The sequence below is a fragment of the Trichomonas vaginalis genome, chromosome V, assembly GCF_026262505.1.
Source record: "Trichomonas vaginalis G3 chromosome V, whole genome shotgun sequence".
NCBI classification, from domain to species: domain Eukaryota; phylum Parabasalia; order Trichomonadida; family Trichomonadidae; genus Trichomonas; species Trichomonas vaginalis.
In genome coordinates, this window is record NC_067207.1 from 28,281,314 (window position 1) to 28,300,241 (window position 18,928).

The following is an 18,928-nucleotide window of genomic DNA, read 5'->3' on the forward strand; positions in this document are numbered from 1 at the left end:
AAGAGGACTTTCGTTATTTTAAAATGTATTTCATAAAATATTGATTGATATTAAATGAAGGAGAATTTTATGTAATAATGATTGATATAAAATGAAAGAAAATCATATATAATATTGACTAATATGAAATGAAAGAGAATTATATATAATAATGAATTATATGAGATGAAAGAGAAAGTAATATAATAATGATTGATATGAAATGAAAGAGATTCTTATAAAATAATGATTGATATGAAATGAAAGAGAATTACATATAACAATGATTGACATTAAATAAAATGTAATTATATATAACAATGATTGATACGAAATGAAAGAGAAATATATATTATAGTGATTGATCTGAAATGATAGAAAATGCCTTATAATAATGATTGATATAAAATGACAGAGAATATCATATAATAATGATTGATATGAAATGAAGGAGAATTGGATATTATGATGAATGATATGAAATGAAATAGAATGTCATATAATAATGATTAATATGAAATCAAAGAAAATCCAATATACTAATGATTAATATGAAATGGAAGAGAAATTCATATAATAATGATTAATATAAAATGAAAGAGAATGTAATATAATAATGATTGATATGAAATGACAGAGAATGTGATATAGTAATGATTGAAATGAAATTTAAGAGAATGTTATATAGTAATGATTGATATGAAATAAAAGAGAATGTTATATAGTAATGATTGATATGAAATGAGATAGTATATCATATGGGAATGATTGATATGAAATGAAAGTGAGTAGGTTTAACATTAACATCAGCACCGTGTTCAACTAAGAATCTAACAATATCAATGGATTTTTCCTTGATAGCAATAGAAAGTGGATTTTCGTTATTTTAAAATATATTTCATAAAATATTGATTGATATTAAATGAAAGAGAATGTAATATAATAATGATTAATATTAAATAAAGTAGAATTTCATAATATATTGATTGATATAAAATGAAAGAGAATAAAATATAATAATGATTAATATTAAATGAAAGAGAATCAAATAAAATAATGATTGATATTGAATGAAAGAGAAATTCATATAATAATGATTGATACGAAATGAAAGAGAAAGTAATATAATAATGATTGATATGAAATGAAAGAGAATAAAATATAATAGTGGTTGATCTGAAATAAAAATTAATGTTATATAATAATGATTGATACGAAATGAAAGAGAATCCAATATAATAATGATTGTTATCAAATGAAAGAAAATTTCAGATAATAATGATTGATATGAAATGAAAGATAATGTGATATAACAATGATTGTGATCAGATAAAATAGAGTAATTTTAGTATTGAAATCCGCACCGTGTGAAATAAGAATTCTTGCTGCTTCTATATTATTATACATTGCGGCGTAATGAAGAGCAGTCATATTATATTCATCTTGATAATTGACATCAAAATTCTTTGTTGAGTTAAATAAAAATTTGAAGATATCAGAATTTTGTGACATGGATGCATAATGTAGAATGTTTCTCTTTCGGAAATCAATTTTATCAGGAAGTTTTTCGTTTTTGAGAATATCTATTGTTTGAGGAAACGCCGCACACCAAGGAACTATGAAGTTTCTCTCTTTCTCGAATAGTAGAAATACAGCTTTCAAGTTTTGGTATTTGATTATATCTTCGTAAATAGTTTCTTTTCCATCGAAATCTTGACATGTAAATAAATTTCTATCTAAAACAAATTCAAGCATTTCATTGTTATGGGAACGTACAATATCTCTGAGACATTCTTTGTCCATCTGATTATCCTTCAGACATTCGTTGATAATATCCGTATTTCTACCAATTAATGAATAACGAAGACATTTTGTTGATATTGTATATTTTTTATTTGAAATTAAGAGGTAGAAAATGTTTACAGATCCAAAATATGCACATACCTCAATTAATGATAAATCGATATTATGATTTTCATTCAAATTAGGAATTATTTAAAAATTATCGTTTTTAAGTTCACTTTGGGAAATATATTCCTTAAATTTATCAATTTGATCGTGCATAACAATAAATTCGATTGATCCATCCAATGGGAATGTTAATTTAGAAAGTCTCTTATTAAAGTTAATATTCTTGAGTATTTTTAAATAATTCTCCGATGAAGCATAATTATATTGAAGTGCGTTTAAAACTATCTTCGATAGTTGGTTTTTGGTAAGCTGATACTTCGAAATCAAAATATTTGTGATGATATTGCATAAATCTTCAACAGAGTCATTGGATTTTATGAGAAAAAGCTTTTCAAATGCTTCTATAAAGTCCGAATATGGCTGGCAAACCCAAATTTTAGCTAAAAGTGACAGGGAAAAAAAACGTTTAGTATTAAAAAAAAAGACCGATGAGAGCTTCGTTCGAAATATAGAGGGAACTGAGAATGCGCAACCATTCTCAGGGAATATTGGATGCTATTCCCGTCCCCTCTGTATGGAAAATTGAGGTTTTCAAAGGGAGTTAAAATAATATCAAATTTATACTAATTTACTTCAAAATACAAAAGTATTTGACAGCTAAAATTAGTTACTTTAGCAAGCCTATCAATACCCTTTTACGATTATTGTTACTTTTTCGAAATAAAAGTAAAAACAAATTTATACTAATTTACTTCAAAATACAAAAGTATTTGACAGCTAAAATTAGTTACTTTAGCAAGCGGCTTAGGTCTAAGATTTTGATTCAAATCTTTGCTTATATTCCTTAAATTCTTTATGAAACTCGCAACAGTTCCATAAAAAATTTTAAATTCTAAACTGTCGAAATTACCGATCGGTAATCACACCCTTCACGGGTGTGTCACTTTTTACAAATGTGTCACTTTTAGCTAAAATTACCCCTACTCGCAAAGTCTCTCATTGAACTAGAGTTGTTATGAAGGCTTTACCTAAAAGTACTGTTACTTATCCACTAGTACCTAAATGGCTTACGAACATCAGGATTATTAAAATAAAAAATAGTTAATTAATGTATTAATCAACATTACACTGTGATTCTAAAGGCCAAGGAAATCAAGTGTAGAAATTTCATTTCGATTAGTACTTCATTTAATTCATTAAGATAAAAAATGTGATATTATCAAGATTTTTATTGTGCGCATAAGTTGAATAAAGTTTTGAGGTTGGTCACGTCCCCTCGCATTTTTCTGAATTTGATACAAAATTTATACTCGTTTATAATTTTTCGTTTTTTGTTGAAATTATGAGAACCCTTAGGAGCCTTGGGTTAGCTGCATACCAAGGTAATAGCCCACCACCAACAAATCAAGATATTAAAATCGAAGAAGTCGAAATAGATTCCAAAATTCCAACGAAGTATTATATAGTTCAAAGTTTTCCAATATTTCCACAAGATTTTTCCAATAAAGGATATAAAATTTACTTTGATGACGGAAAATGGAATGTCGTTCTTTGGCCATCAAAAACGTCGAATTATAAAGATGAAGTACGCTACCTAAGTTCAGCTGTTGACAGAATGATGGACTCAATAGAAGTTACGGAAATGGATGAAGAGCATCCAGAGAAAACAAAACTTCAAATGCTTACACAAAAAGCCGATTTACTTGGAATTGCGCTTGATGAACTAAACAGACAAATAACACGCGAAAATCACGAAAGAGGTGAACTAATGGCTCGTATCGTTAAGATGTTTTTAGGTGTTATCGATGACATTCCTGGTATTTACAATGAAATTTTACTTGCTCAGCAAAAAGAAAGCGAAAAAACAATAAATGAATTGCGAGAACAAAATCATGCCCTACAATTGCAAGAACAAGATACTTCTGAGGAACTCAGATCTCAAAAAATTTTACTCGAAATGCAAAATCAATGGCATACAGATTTAGAAGCTCAAATTGATGAGTGGAAAGATTCACTTAGCAAATTCAACGAAAGACTTGCTTCAGAACTGAAAAAACAGAAAGATGAATATGAAGATAAATTATCTGATTTACAAGTACAGCTTTCATCAATTGCTGCAGAGAGAGATGGATACAAGTCTCAAATAGATTGGGAACAAAAGTCAATTCAAGATAAAGAAGTCGAAGTTCTTAAAATGAGAAAAGAATTAGCTAATACAAAAGCATTACTCGAAGAACGCGAGCAAACATTATATACAGCTCGTGCCCATTTCGAGAGGCAGTTTACTTTCATGAGAGAACAAATGGGACAAATGGCCAAAACAGGAAACACTACAATTACTTTAGAAAACATGAATAACATTACACAAATGCTTCCACCTAGACATGGAGAACAATTGCCATTTTTATCATTAGAAGAAGTCAACAAAAGAATTTATGATATTTATTTATCAAAGATTCGGCATGATGCTGCCTATGTCAATGGTTCTCCACCGCCTCTTTATAAATTTGTGGTTAAATACCACATTGCACTCATGTTTGGCTATAAACCTGCAATATCTGCTGTTTGGCAGTTTATGGATACATGTGACCGTTATAAACATGAAAGCGCAAATGTAGGAATGTTCATGAAACAAGTAGAAGAGGAAAGTTGGCAACTTAAAGTTTTGCAATTTATTTGTATGCTCGTTAAGAAAGAACCTGTATGTGAAATTGGTCTTCCTAGACTTACAATTGTTAAATGCATTAGTATTGCATCAAGAATACTTCCAGATACAGAACTTCCAAATCTCCAAAGATTATTAGAAAAGAAAGTCATCAATCCAAAGCGCGGAATGACAGTTGAACTTGATATCTTTATGCAGATCCTCTTAGATCTCCTTCTTGATGTTAATCAAACGTCTCGTCAAAGAATTATGTTCCAGTTCAGAGAATTACTTTCTTGTGATGGATCAGTTGAATTCACTCAGTTTGGAGATTTCATTTCCCGTTTTGCACCTGATTTTAGCGCACAAAGAGTTGGAGATTTGTTTTTGGATGCAATGCAAGCAAGCTTGCCATCTTTATCTGTCACAGAATCTGCTTTCCAGCTGCTTGTTGATAGAGGTTTATTCGAAGAATTCAAGCCAATTTTGAGTGATGACTTAGATATAGCTAATGCAGAGGAAATTGCAGCTTTTGTCAATTTGAGATGGAAGACGGATATAGCTGAGCACGTTAATAGCGCATTAGTTCAATTAAAGTCAGAAAAAATGGCTGAATGTCAAACTTTGTTTTCAGAGCTTGGACAAATTAACGAGCACATGAAAATGACTGTAACAACAAATGATGCTGGTACAGGAGTTTCTCTGCTTCATAAAGCTGCTTTATTATTAGTTAGATTGAAATTCTTGAATATTGCAAGAAAAGATGGCGGTGACATGCAAAAAGAAATAAGAAAACTTATTGACCTTGTTTGGAATTAAAAATTTAATACTGTTCAATTCCTTTTCTTTTTTTAATCAAGTAAATCTCTTAATTTAATATGTCAAACATGGGTTGACCAAAATTACTGACTATCTAATATCATACTCCTAGAGGGAGCAATAATGCATATGGTAATTTCGGGAAAACCCTCAGAAGATCTTGAGATATATGTATCTAAAATTTTATTTTTAGAAATTTTCTTCAATATTCGATTTTAACATTGTTACCATGTTATTGACACAATGTGTGTGACTGTTTAAAAAAATAATGAGGATTATGTCACTTTTCAGTGTACGTTGAAAAATGACTGAAGAAGGAGCCGAAGAGACTGCACCAGCTGCAGCTCCAGCATTTCCAGCACAATCAGATGGTCCAAGTCCATCCTCGATTGCTGCCGGTGTTGCTGCTCTTTTAAGTGTTCCACCAGAAAAACGTTTAATTGAAACACTTCAGACAATGATTAAGACACCAGATCGTGATGTCAATTGGGATGATATTCTTACATTTTATTCTTTCTTCGGCCGTCGTTTTGAAGGTGAAGAACAAGAAAACGCATTCAAGAAGAAATTCAACCCAGAAAACAAGCAACAGATTAAATCAGACATTGCAACAGCAGCTATGGCTGATATATTTAAGCAACAAGAGTTTTTACTTACACTTCAAGTCGATGCAAAAGTTCTTGACCAGAAAACACATCAGTGGAATCATCATGCCGCGGATCTCAGATACATGTTGAACCAGATCGGTGAACCATTGCAAGATCAGGATGCTGATGATCTTATTAGAGAAGCACTTGGTAAAGGTGATGACCTCATTGATCTCAAGGCATATTTAGAACTTATTTGTACTCATTAATGTATTAATATTAACTAAATACTCTTTTATTAATATGATGTTTTCCAAATATCATTTTTTTCATTAGTATTGAAAATTGGTTTAAAATTGGGATGACTTATTAACATATGATTGTTTCTTGATATAACCTATTGATTAATTCATAAAATAGGAAATATTTTTTTCAAACAATTGGCTTAATTTTGTTTAAGAACTAATAGCATACTGATCTCAATGTGAAATTCACAAGTATCGATCTTTGATTTAAAAAAAAAGTACAAATTCTAATCATATGAAGAAATATTCTTAATTAAGAATCAAATATTGCATGTGTATGAAAAAAAATTCATTGAAAATATATTAAATGTACTTTTCAAACATTTTATGAACAATAAAAAAAAAAAAAATATTCTAAAAATGTTGGCATAAATCAAAGGTACGTGAATCGTGCTTTGTGGTTAGATAAAATCTATCAGAATTTCAGAGGATAAATAATAATTATATTTGAAGATTTTGCAAGAAATCTTGGGATACATTAATAGAGAGTCAATTAAGAGATAACTGTAATTGTTTTTCTCAAGTTAATTAGCATACATTGGCCTATTTTGTATAGAATTGTAAATTTGCTTATCAGTAAAGTTTATATGTGCTTCGTAAAAGTCAAGTAATGCTTTTGCGTGTTTCCTCTTCATTTCATCAGTAGTGCAAACTTTATTTTTACCATTTTTATCTATGATGTTAAATTTGACTTTTCCATTATCCTTTGATGCGCTTAGTACCTTTTCACGTGGTTCTTCATGAAATTTTTTGAGCAATAAATTTTTTTCTTTCTTTTCAGCACGATAAGCTGCCAATATTTTAGGGCATTCCAAGTCTTTTCTTGCTACCCATTGGTTTTGTGAAACTGGATATCCAACCCACTGAATTAGATAATACATATCGTCTTCTTTTTTCTTATCTGCTAATATTTTCTTTACTTCACAATTCGGATCTTCTTCGTTGAGTGAATCGTCCGGAATTTTCTCATTGTACCAAGTTGGTTCCATATGAAAAATAATTGTCACTTTTTTGCAACTTTGGAATATTAATTTAGTTCATCAAGAGCTTCCGTAATACATTTTTATATGTACACTTTCATTGTGCAAAATATTTTGTATTTTCTTATTGGATTTCAGCAATTTTCTCATTATAGTTCAATTTTGTGGCTATGAAATAACATTTCGGCATATTGTATACTATATTTTTGATAGCTGTGACTAAAGCATTTGATTTCGATCAAATTTGTAAATATCAAATATAAGGCAACATTATTAGGGAAAATAAAATGTATTAATTTAATTAGAGTCATACATGAAAGAACGAACTAATTTTTATTTCACTTATTTTATATTTATCGTCGTGTAAATTTAATGAACGTTCCTAATCAGAAAGCTCTTCAAGCAATGTTCGATCAGATGCAGCGTGATCACCCAATTGGTGGTATTGCTGCTCGTTATGTTGAACAAGCACTCAAGAAGCACCCAGTTTCACTTGATAAGAAGAGCCGTAACAGAAAGGTTGGCTCCAAGCACATCAAGAAGCCATAAAATGTGTTTGTTAATTTTATAACAATCCTGCAATTTTTTGTTGATTATTTATTTTTATTTATGACAAAGAAATCAAGTTTATCTAAAAGATTTAATTTACATCTCACTACTTTTACCATAACAAAGTTCTATAAGCCTGATATCAAACATTGTTATGGTTTTTTTAAGATTTTTATTCAAAAAAAAAATAATATTTTGACATTTTTTTAAAAAAATAAGAATATAATATTCAAAGAAAATAGAAAAAGAAAGATAAATTTATTCTTAAATCAAACCGAGAAGGTTGAAGTTAAATGAAACATATGGATGGTATTCGCTATCGACATCAGCACCATCGTCATCATCTCCACCCATGTCATCACCGAATACCTGCTCGAGGTTCTTGTGGATACGCTGCATACCCTTTGTGTTCGATTTGATAAGATAAGCCTTGAAATTCGGTGGAATACCGTAAAGAAGTGTAGATTCAACGAAAACGCGGAGGGCACGGATATGCATCCAAACGACGGAAAGGTGTGAGAATGTATTCTCGAGGATTTCCTTGTATTTCTTGCATTCATTGAGGTAATGATCGACAGCATCCTTTGCTTCCTTGATCATATCTTCACGCATTGTAGCGCTGTACTTGAAATCACGGACGTGCCAACCTTTCTCCTTAGCAGCTGTCTTATAATCGTCGACATTAGCGCGAAGGAGTGTAACAGCGTAGCAGATGAAATCGCCATCCTGTTCGAGCTTCTGGCAGCTGTTTGGAACGATGTAGCTCTCTGCGAGTTCGTAACCTTTTTCGAATTGTTGGCCATTGGCTGAGCGAACGACAACGAGAACTGTTGTCAAGTTGGCTGTATCAACGTAGATTGGGGATTTGACAGCCTTGGAAGCCTTGTAATCTTCAAGGGACTGAACGAGCTGCATCTTGGACCCAATTGGGTCAAGAGAGCGAACAAGAAGGCTGCCTTCATTACGACGACGAAGGTTGTTAAGGCGTGTTTGGGCTTCTGTGAAAGCTGTGCCTGATGTACGTAAATCTTCTTCCATTCTGCTGACTTCGGATTGAAGATTTTTATGCATTTCATCGATAAGTCTGTTTGATGAGAAGATGGTTTCGTTCCACTTCCATTTTTCGAGAGCTTCATCGAATTTGAGTTGCTCTTCGTCATTTTCGTCATCAACTTCAACATGAAGCTGTGGTATATCGACCTGTCCGAATGTTTCTTGTGGGCAGACATCAGCGAAGCCGTCATTGTGATCAGAAGTGATCTTCTTTGCAAGATCTTGAATTGAACGTGCTGCACGTGTAACAAGACCAAATGCGATTGTATCGATCTTGGTCAATTCATCAGCAACAGACATAAGCTGATCAGTTGATGTGAACTTAGCAAGTTCATTTGATACTTTAAATTCCTTAACTGTCCCAAAACCTTGTGAGGCATTTTGGACAATTGTTTCCAAAGAACGTCCATTTGCAGTTGCGGGGACTTTTTGGTTGAAAGATAGGAGAAGGTATTGAGCCATATCCCAATTTGGCGATTCTAACAGAGTAATTCAATATTACTAAGACGATCAAGGCATGTAAATATTTGAATTTCCAAAATTTATTGCGCAAAAGCATAATGATGGAATACGGAAAAATATTCACTATTGCAGAACAAACCAATTCATCGTTCAAATCTCAAATTGCAAAAATCAAGACGAGCAAACTTCAAAATTCAATATCTATTTCTATAAAATGAAATAGCACTAAGAGAAGAATAATTTATTAAATGATAAATGTTATCAATCAATCATTTTTTGAAAAATTTATCTCAGAAATACACTCATAATAAAGATAGTATATTCCATCACAACAAACAGAAAAATATATGAGTTTTTGTCTAGTAAATTTTTTATTTTTCCTAATATATCTCCATGATTTTGAACAATTTTGTGATCTAACTTTTATTTGATGTGCAAATATGTTGAATATAATAATATATTCATAGTGTTAATGCAAATATTATCGATATGTTACATCTTAACTTGATATTATATGAATAATAAAATAGTAAAAAAAATTCAAGGATTCATGTGTGATACATGCTATTAAACATGAAATTTTAGTGATAATTTCTTTCTAACATCTTAATAACTTTTAATTTAGATATGAAAAAACTTCAATTCTCCTAATTGATTCATTTTTCCTAGTGAATTATCCATTGTAGAACCTTTTATACTCTAATATCCTATTGTAATCCATAGATTATAAGAAATTAATGTCCAAAAATTCCAAAAAAAAATCGAAAATTATTTTTCAAAGTGAAATATCTCTATTTTTCTCATCATTTTTTGCAAAACAAAAATTAAACCGAAATTTAATTATATCTAATTATATATTTTAGAAGGATATTCACATAAAAAACATTAATTTTTCAATTTAATATCGAATTACTATATTTTATTCAGAAATTAAATGAATTTCCTTCTTTTTTGGTTACATTACATGCAATTTCACAGTTCAATAAGTTCAATTGTTTCAAACTGTATTACTTGTTGACACTTTTCATTGAAAAAAAAATTATTGGCGCCAATGAATGACGGATTTATGGGTGGATACACTCCACCTCAAACTCCTCAACCATCTCCGGGCCAAAAATCACAGAAGCAAATGTCAAATCAAGGGCAACAGCCTAATCAAATGCAAAATCCAATGCAACAAATGCAAAATCAAATAAACGGCATGCAAAATCCTATGCAGAATCCGATGCAACAGATGCAGAATCAACAATTCCAACAATTCATGAATATGGCACCTGGAATGCAGAATCAATTTTTGCAACGTCAGATGTCCGGATACCAATATCCATTTAACCCGCAAATGCAAATGATGAATCCAAATCAAATGAAAGGTAACGCAATGCAGATGCAAAACTTTCAAAATATGATGCAATATCCAAATCAACAAATGCCTCGAAATAAACAGCGATCTAACCGACAAAACCAAAAGCATATGGCGCCTCGGCAGTCAAAATCGAGTAAACCTTCTACACCGTATTCTCCGATGTCTCCATCAAACGCAAACCAGCCACCACCCCAACAAATGCCTATGCAGCAACAAATGCAATCAGTACAACAGTTGAATCAAATGAACCAAATGCAGCAAATGCAAAATATGCAACAAGCTCCAACCCCTCAACAGATGCAAATGGCCTCTAACCAGAAAATGGCTCAGCACCAATACCAAATGCAAATGCCAAACCAAATGAATCAAATGGGAAACCAGATGAACCAACAATTATCTACAATCTCTTCACAGATGCAAGTACAGCACCCCGGGCATGTAGGCCAAGTCAAACAACAACATTCATCACGACAATCCATACAACTCTCTAATCCGCCCCAAATTACCCCTAATCCGATGCAAATGGCCCAAAATATGTCCCAGCAACAGCAGATGCCGCAGCAAATGACCCAGCAAATGCCTAATCCAATGCAGCAGCCCATGATGCAGACCCTTCAACCCCAGCAAAACGATCAACTTCAAATGTTCAGAGTTTATCTCCAAGATATGTATAAATCGATGCCAGATCGTTTCGAAATGCTCACGAGGCTCTTTAATCTACCCGGTAGGAAGAAGGAAGATCCAGTCAGCACTTTATTCGACCATTTAAGTGCATCAGTAAATCTCTATTCATCGAACATTCTTCAACAAATCAAAACTTTTGCGGAATGGCTGAAAATCGATGGAAATTACAAGAGGTTTACTGATCCATCGTTTCCTCCCGGGTATTCTCGTATCGAGAAACGAAAACCATTCTACAGGAATGTTTCGATTCCACCACAAACATTTGATTTGCGCGCAAAAGATGTTCCAAAAGACAAAGGAAATGTATGCATCATTGGTAATTTCTTCTGTTTGGATGGAAATTATTCATGTAACATGATAAAAGTAGATGAACAAGAGATCCTTGCTACCAATGAACAAGAGATGAGTTACTTCGTGATTAGAAAGAATGTTCAATCACAAGTTAACATCAAAATCGAATTTCCTCAACCAACAAAAAATTTATTTACTTGGTTTGTTGTTCAATTTGCCGAAAGTAATAAACCAGAAGACCAATTACCACCACCACAGTTGCAACAGATGCATCAGCAATTGCAGCAAAATCAGCAACAACAAATGATGCAATCAATGGCAACACAACAATATCAACAACAAATGCCCAAACAGCAGCAACAACAACAATTCCAAATGCAACAGTATATGCAACAAATGCCACAACAATATCCGCAGATGCAGCAATACATTCAACAACAAATGCCTCAACAACAGATACAACAACAAATGCAGGCACAATTACAACCACAAATTCAACAACAAATTCAACAACAAATTGTACAACAACAACAGCAACAAATGCAACAAAATAAGGCACAACAAATTCCTCCACAGATACAACAACAATTACAGAAACAAGTTCAACAACAAATGCAACCACAAATGCCACAAATTCCTCCCCAAATGGCACCTCAAATGCAACAAATTGCTCCAAATTACCCTCAAATGGCAACTCAAATGCAACAAATCGCTCAAACAATGACACAAATGCAACAACAACAGATTCCTCCTCAAATGCAACAACCTGTACAACCACAACCCCCGCAACCACCTGTACAACAACAGATCCAGCCCCAACCAACAATGCCAGTGATCCAGCAAATTCCTGACGAGTCAAAGGAAATGAGAGCATACAGAATGATAGCGGCTGAACAGTTGTGGTCAATGATTCAGTTGAATACAGTTGATTACACGTGGGTGGACCATATCTTCGACCCGCCGGAGATACCGTTTAAGCCACCGGAAGAAATGAATGTACCAGAAACAAGTGAAGACTATGCCAAGATGTTATGTGAGAGTTGGATGAAATAATATTATTGTATTAAAATTTTTTTTCTTGTTTAGTTTAGATAATTCATACATATTTTTTTCCTAATATACATTAAAAAAAAAAAAAAAAAAAAAAAAAAAAGGTAGTGGGGCTTCCAGGCACTTCGTGCCTTCTAGCCCTGATGTTGATGTTTAGTATAAATGAAGTTTTTATTCGGAGGACTCTTCTTCTTCCTCCATTGCTTCTGGGAAGAAGCCTTCTTCTGGGTCGAAAACATTATATAATGTGTCGCTTTTCACAAATTATATATGTTTTCATGTTTTGTCACTTTTCTGTCACTTTTCAGGGAAAAACATTTTTATTATTATATATAAATGAATTTTACAAAACCTCCGTTACCGTTCTTTGGAAATAAGAGTAGATGTAAAGATATTATATTGAGAGAACTTAAGAAACTACCGAATGGTCTAACATTTGTAGATTTGTTCGGTGGAAGTTTCTATATATCCCATTTGTGCCATACTGTATTTCCTGACTCAAAGATTATATGCAATGACTTCGACAACTATATGGACCGTCTCAAACATATACCAGACACAAACAATATATTGAAAGAGTTAAAAGAAAAGATACCTATAGGTAAGATGGAACGTATACCATTAGATAAGAAAAATATTGTGAGAGAGGTTTTGAAAAAAGCAGAATATATAGACTGGGATAGTATATCTGCTAGACTATTATATAGTGGTGCTATAAGAGTTCATGACATTGAAACACTTATGTCAAAAGTTTTATATCTTAACTATACAAATGTTTTCAAAGAGGACATAGAAAAATATATTGAGGGTATAGAGTTTGTGAGATGTCATTGGACAGAGTTGTATGAAAAATATAAAGACAAGGAAAATGTTTTCTTTATAGTGGACCCGCCGTTCTATAACACATGGGATTTTCAATACCAAGTAGACTGGACTTTGAGAGACTCTTTAGAAACTTTAGACGTTTTACATAACCATCCATGCTTTTACTTTACATCCGATAAAAGTGGTTTGGAAAGTGTCATGAGATGGTTAGAGGACATACATGACTATGAGTTTAGATACGATAAGATAGAATATGAGAGAGGTCCTATAAACTGGAGAAAGTGTCATAACAAAGAAATTTTATTGGTAAGTAAATGTGGTTTGAAATAGGACTACTTGTTTTAGGTTTTTTCCATTGTGTCATTTACTTATTTGACGTGGCAGAAAAGTACAGAGAATATGAAGATGAACCAATGCCTGCAAATGTCCAGTATATGTACTCGTAAGAGATATTTTTATCTAATATTAAATGGACGCACAGAACTTAGCGAATGCACAGCAACCTGGACAACCAAACCCAGAGAATATTCCAAATGAAGTTAGAATACAAACTGCAATGGCAAACTATGGTCAAGTGCCAACAGATGTACAAATGCAAACTGCCATGTCAAATGACGCTGCGTTAGGTTTGCCACCATGGTATGCAAATATGAGATGGAAAGAGTTTTATACAAACCCTGAAGTGGGATATAAACAACTTTATGCAGATGACGCGAACACAGGAGTTGACCCAGAATATGTTTTCTACCAGAGGAGAAACAGAATGTATGAGCTCCAGTTAAAGAATGCTATGGAACTCAACAGGAAACGTAAGAGACTAGGCGGACATTAGATTTTTACATATAGTAAAATGGGTTTCTTCAGTAAGATAGGAAACTTCTTTCGAAATGTTGGAAGAGGTATATGGAATGGAATAAAAATCTGTCGGAAGAGGAATTTGGAACGGAGTCAAAAATATTGGTAAAAGAGTAGGTCAGTTCGTTGGTATTATACCTAAAGACCCTGAACCAGAAGAACAAGCTCCTGTTATACAACAGCCTGAACCTGCACCACAGTCTAGTTGGCAACCAAATCCAACACCTCAACCGTATTAAAAAATTATATTTTTATCGTTCGATAGTAGTTGTATATGAAACTAAGTTCTAAGTAAAACGCATGGTATAATGGAATTATTCTTTTTCTTCCATCTGTAGTAAACCATACTTGAAAGTCTGAAATACTTCCACTTGGTGGTTCGTATAACTTTGTAGGTTTTTCGTAAAAGTCATTTGCCAAGCATAAGAAAGAGTTTTGGGCGCCAGAAAATGAAGCATGAACAATAATAGCAGCTGGGTCGAAAACATCTTTAAATAAATATGGTTCATCTCTTGCATATCGACTGTAAATATTTGCTAAAGGAAGTTCGACTTTCTGATTTAACATTCTTTGCAAATAATACCATGACATTGCAGTGAATTCTGTATATATTTGTTCGTCTTTCTTTGGATTGTCTTCGTAGATTTGAAATGACACTTGTGAATTTTGTTTGTCATATACAATTCTCACATAAAGTGTGCTCTCGGTATTTGCATATTCATCAGCATATTTTGCATAACATGAATTTATTTTATCTTCTATATTTTTTAACGCAGTCTGTAGAGAAGATGAAAGGTCAACTTGTATTAGCTCAATTTCTTCCCACATTTTTCGTTTCCCTTCAGATATATAATCTATATGAAACCTTACAATAAATGGAAAACTTTTATCTTCTACAGACACAAACTTCATTCTACGAAAGCCAATAGCTTTTGTGACAGATGGGTCTCTTAGCCATCTTAATGGGTAGTCAAAACGATAGCCTTCATGCTTTACGGTCTCTGTCTCAAACTTTTGACCGACATTCGTAAAAAGTTCATCTAATGGTTTAGTTGTAGCAACTCTTGAATTTTCTTTTTCTATTGGAAGCATATTTTATCTAGAATAAAAATGTCAAATGAAACAGCGTCTATGAGAGAAATACAACACAACCGACAACTCATTATGCAAGCTCTAAATAAGAACACAACAAACTTTTCAAACTATTCTAAGATATCTGAGTCATTGAAAGAAGGAAACTAAAACTGACATTAAACCCAATGACAGACGAGTTTCTGTTTCAAGACAACAAGAACCATACTGTTTGTATAAATCCAACAAAAAGAACTTTAAACGAGAAACCTATAGATGAACTTCTTTTGAAAGCAGATATTGACAACAAAGCTGACAAAGAGTATGTCATTGAAAAAGTTCAAGAAGAACATGACAGAGCAGATGCAACATATGCAACAAAAGAGGATGTTGAAAAGAAAGCTGACAAAGAGTATGTTGACGATGAGTTAGCATATCTGGCTAGTGGTTAGTGAAGAAGGCAGATAAGGAATATGTGGATGAAAAAGACAATGAAATTATAAAAAGGGTTGAATGGTACCATGAACGGACATCGAAGATTTTAGAAGGTAAAGCCAATACAGGGTGGGTTTCAGGATGTTTAGACCTTAAAGCCGACAAAGAAACTGTAGATATGTTGACACAAACGGTTTCAAGTCATACCAGAGGTTTAATGGAAGATGGACAACAGTTGAAAGAGCTTGAGAAAGGTGTTACAGAGTTAAGGAATACAAAAGCAGACTCGACATGGATAGCTGGATATGTAGATGCAACAAAAGAACGTATTTTAGCATGGACAGAAGGAACATACCCACAAAAATATCATAGACATAGCATCTCTGACGTAAATGAACTTGAAGAAAAGTTATATAAAAAAGCAGACAAAACAGAGCTTCAAACATTAAAGACAGAAATACTTCAAACAGTATATCCTATAGGTTCTATTTATACGTCAATGAACTCTACCAGACCAGAAGTAGTACTTGGTCTCGGAACTTGGACTCAAATAGTCGACAGGTTTTTGTATTGTGCAAACTCTTCAAAGGAAACAGGTGGAAGTAAAACGATTTCAGGTGAAAATTTACCTGCACACAGTCACTACATAGATTTAAGTACATCTCAAGCAGGTTGGCATAAGCATAGATATTGGGATTGGTCAGGAATGACAAAAGGTAAAGGATATGATGTTAAAGACGACGTTAAGTTTGCTATAAATTGTTACTGGAGTGACACTCAGGGAGATGGAAACCATACACATCGCGTTTCGGATATACAAACAACGGGACAAAGTAAAGACTACATGCCACCTTACATGACAGTTTACGCATGGTATAGAATTGCTTAGTCGTCATTTTCAACTTCTTTAGCATATTCGTCAGGAGTTGTCTTATATTTGTTAGGAACTGTCTTTGAAAGTATACCACCTTGAACTTTGACAAGTTTGAAACGAGGTCTGACAATAGTAGTTTTATCTTCTGCTTGCAGTCTGTACATTTTGCCATGTTTGCCTAAAACTTCATAATATTCTCTTGTATACTTTCTTCTATTTTTACGAACACGAATGTGAGTACCTGTCGAGTTCCCATTGTTGTCATAGTCAATAGTATTTTCATATGGGTCGCGTTTAGGTATTTCTATTTTTACTTTGTCACCTTTCTTAAGTTTGAAGCCTGGCATTCTTTCTTGTTTGTCTCTTTTGACTAAACTATTAAATATATAGTCTTTCTCTAAGTCAGGGTTGTTTTTCATTTCTTCGGGGGAGTGGTTTCCCAAACCTTTTTGTTTACGGTTATTGTAAATATTTAAAACTTGTCTCATCTTTGCCATGGAGAATGTCTATATTTGTCGTCATATGACATTTCATCTACCTCACCACCTTGTGGTTGATTTAAGTCTCTTAAGATTTTTATACAACTGTCAATGACACCAAGAGCAGAATGGTTTTGGTCGACAATGAAATATTGGTTTACATTTTTTGAACGCAGATAGTTTTTAATATCGTCTGATTTGAAAGAACTTTCACAGTCAGATGTCAGTTTTGTTGGATGGTATTTGTCAACGAATATTGTCAAAGCAGTTTTCACATCTAAAATATTTTTGGACCATAATGGTATGGCTTCACAGTATCTTGTGTTTTGACCGACAAATATTAGCCAGTATGGTGGTCCATCTTCTCTATACCTCGGAATGTTTTCCAAGATATCCATAAACCAAGCATTTGGTGTTGAACTAAAGATTTTTATCATGAGTGCTTTCTTTGTTGCCTTAGAAACATAGGGGTCCTTGTTTGGATTCGTCATTTTTACCCTATAAGAAATGGGTTTATTTGGCGCATTAGCAGGAGTTGCATCCAGATTTTTGCCCGCAGTGGGAACAATAGCCAGAGGTGTATTTGGAGTTGGAAGGAAGATTTTGAGTACATTAGGTATACTTAAAGAGAAAGCACAACCTATTATACAAACTGTACAGAAAGGTTGGGAGGTAGCACGAGATGCACAAATCTTATTCCAAATCCTGAAACAAGAGGAAAAGTTCAAGGATGGATGGACAATGTAGGAAGAAGCAGGAAACTATTATAACAAAGCAAATGACTACTATAACCAAGCAGGACACTATATGGACCAAGGTGAAAGATTCTTTAACAGAGGATATAACCATGCACAACAGTGGGTAAACAACAACCAACCGCAACCGCCTCAAACGTGGGGAATGTAAATTTTTTACTGAGATGAAATGAACAATACAGCATTGAGACAAATGGGTTCAAGATGGATTTGTCGACTTCCAGCAGTTACACAACCACGTGTTTGTCAAGTTCTTCCTATACCTCAGGAAGTTTTAGACCGACTTAAAAAACAAAACAACCAGTTGAAAACAAACCAAACTAAAATTTTTTACTGAGATGAAATGACCGAAGAAGTTGAAACGGTAGATTTGACACCACAAACAAAAAGTTCAGAACCATTGTCAAAACCTGTCAAAGAACTTACAGATGAAGAGAAAAATTCAATAATAGAAAGTGCCAGGTCTGGAAATACAAACCCTAACTATAAAGTCACTTTTCATAGAAATGGAACGGCTAGTATCTCAAAAAAGAAACAGACTCTCACAAATAAAATATTGAAGTCTGAAGGAGCTTTCGAGACAACAGATGGAAAAGTTTACTTCACTGACCAACAGTTCATTATAGAACATCTCATTGACTTAGAGTCGAAATATTCTAAACTTTACAACAAACACAAAAAGTTGAAAGGAAAACAAAAACAAATGGCATATGATATTTATGAAGATGTTGACGACACAACTGTTCCTGCAAGTGAGGTAAAGTCAGAGGAACCGAAAAGTGACGAAAAACCGATAGAAGAAGAAAAACCAAAAACTGAAGATAAACCAAAACCAAAGTTTAGTTTCCAAACTAAACCAAGTCAACCTTCATTAGCTGGTATGGGTTGGCGTCAAAGACTTATGGCAGCAGGCGGTTATGTAAAGTAAAGAAAAAAAACATTTTTTTATTTTTATAA

General features: G+C 33.1%; 11 protein-coding genes across 11 annotated transcripts, besides 2 other annotated features; 7 read left to right on the forward strand and 4 right to left on the reverse strand.

Moving 5' to 3' along the window:
- Positions 1 to 1,133: 1,133 nt before the first annotated feature.
- On the reverse strand, positions 1,134 to 1,782 carry TVAGG3_0417950 (spectrin binding; the record flags this gene model as incomplete). The annotated part of the gene is made up of 1 exon (XM_001310188.2): positions 1,231 to 1,782. The coding sequence occupies one exon, from the start codon at positions 1,780 to 1,782 to the stop codon at positions 1,231 to 1,233; it is 552 nt and encodes a 183-aa protein (XP_001310189.1).
- Positions 1,783 to 2,312: 530 nt separating this feature from the next.
- Positions 2,313 to 2,876: a mobile genetic element.
- A 302-nt stretch (positions 2,877 to 3,178) lies between these two features.
- TVAGG3_0417970 (uncharacterized protein) lies at positions 3,179 to 5,367 on the forward strand (the record flags this gene model as incomplete). The annotated part of the gene is made up of 1 exon (XM_001310187.1): positions 3,233 to 5,353. One exon carries the CDS (start codon positions 3,233 to 3,235, stop codon positions 5,351 to 5,353), a length of 2,121 nt encoding a protein of 706 aa, XP_001310188.1.
- Positions 5,368 to 5,642: 275 nt separating this feature from the next.
- TVAGG3_0417980 (EF-hand family) lies at positions 5,643 to 6,255 on the forward strand (the record flags this gene model as incomplete). Its single annotated transcript, XM_001310186.2, has 1 exon — positions 5,658 to 6,209. One exon carries the CDS (start codon positions 5,658 to 5,660, stop codon positions 6,207 to 6,209), a length of 552 nt encoding a protein of 183 aa, XP_001310187.1.
- A 299-nt stretch (positions 6,256 to 6,554) lies between these two features.
- TVAGG3_0417990 (histone-lysine methyltransferase family, Suvar3-9 subfamily) lies at positions 6,555 to 7,234 on the reverse strand (the record flags this gene model as incomplete). Its single annotated transcript, XM_001310185.1, has 1 exon — positions 6,770 to 7,234. One exon carries the CDS (start codon positions 7,232 to 7,234, stop codon positions 6,770 to 6,772), a length of 465 nt encoding a protein of 154 aa, XP_001310186.1.
- A 363-nt stretch (positions 7,235 to 7,597) lies between these two features.
- On the forward strand, positions 7,598 to 7,774 carry TVAGG3_0418000 (uncharacterized protein; the record flags this gene model as incomplete). The annotated part of the gene is made up of 1 exon (XM_001310184.1): positions 7,598 to 7,774. One exon carries the CDS (start codon positions 7,598 to 7,600, stop codon positions 7,772 to 7,774), a length of 177 nt encoding a protein of 58 aa, XP_001310185.1.
- A 239-nt stretch (positions 7,775 to 8,013) lies between these two features.
- On the reverse strand, positions 8,014 to 9,315 carry TVAGG3_0418010 (proton-exporting ATPase activity, phosphorylative mechanism; the record flags this gene model as incomplete). The annotated part of the gene is made up of 1 exon (XM_001310183.2): positions 8,039 to 9,289. One exon carries the CDS (start codon positions 9,287 to 9,289, stop codon positions 8,039 to 8,041), a length of 1,251 nt encoding a protein of 416 aa, XP_001310184.1.
- Positions 9,316 to 10,327: 1,012 nt separating this feature from the next.
- TVAGG3_0418020 (uncharacterized protein) lies at positions 10,328 to 12,720 on the forward strand (the record flags this gene model as incomplete). The annotated part of the gene is made up of 1 exon (XM_051233319.1): positions 10,341 to 12,680. The coding sequence occupies one exon, from the start codon at positions 10,341 to 10,343 to the stop codon at positions 12,678 to 12,680; it is 2,340 nt and encodes a 779-aa protein (XP_051103049.1).
- Positions 12,721 to 12,752: 32 nt separating this feature from the next.
- Positions 12,753 to 18,928: part of a mobile genetic element that runs on past the window's edge.
- TVAGG3_0418040 (uncharacterized protein) lies at positions 13,972 to 14,334 on the forward strand (the record flags this gene model as incomplete). Its single annotated transcript, XM_051233320.1, has 1 exon — positions 13,972 to 14,334. The coding sequence occupies one exon, from the start codon at positions 13,972 to 13,974 to the stop codon at positions 14,332 to 14,334; it is 363 nt and encodes a 120-aa protein (XP_051103050.1).
- Positions 14,672 to 15,449, reverse strand: TVAGG3_0418050 (uncharacterized protein; the record flags this gene model as incomplete). The annotated part of the gene is made up of 1 exon (XM_051233321.1): positions 14,672 to 15,449. A coding segment is annotated over one exon (778 nt), but the record flags the coding sequence as incomplete, so codon positions are not given.
- TVAGG3_0418060 (phage tail repeat-like family) lies at positions 16,081 to 16,311 on the forward strand (the record flags this gene model as incomplete). Its single annotated transcript, XM_051233322.1, has 1 exon — positions 16,081 to 16,311. A coding segment is annotated over one exon (231 nt), but the record flags the coding sequence as incomplete, so codon positions are not given.
- Positions 18,315 to 18,899, forward strand: TVAGG3_0418070 (phage tail repeat-like family; the record flags this gene model as incomplete). Its single annotated transcript, XM_051233323.1, has 1 exon — positions 18,315 to 18,899. One exon carries the CDS (start codon positions 18,315 to 18,317, stop codon positions 18,897 to 18,899), a length of 585 nt encoding a protein of 194 aa, XP_051103053.1.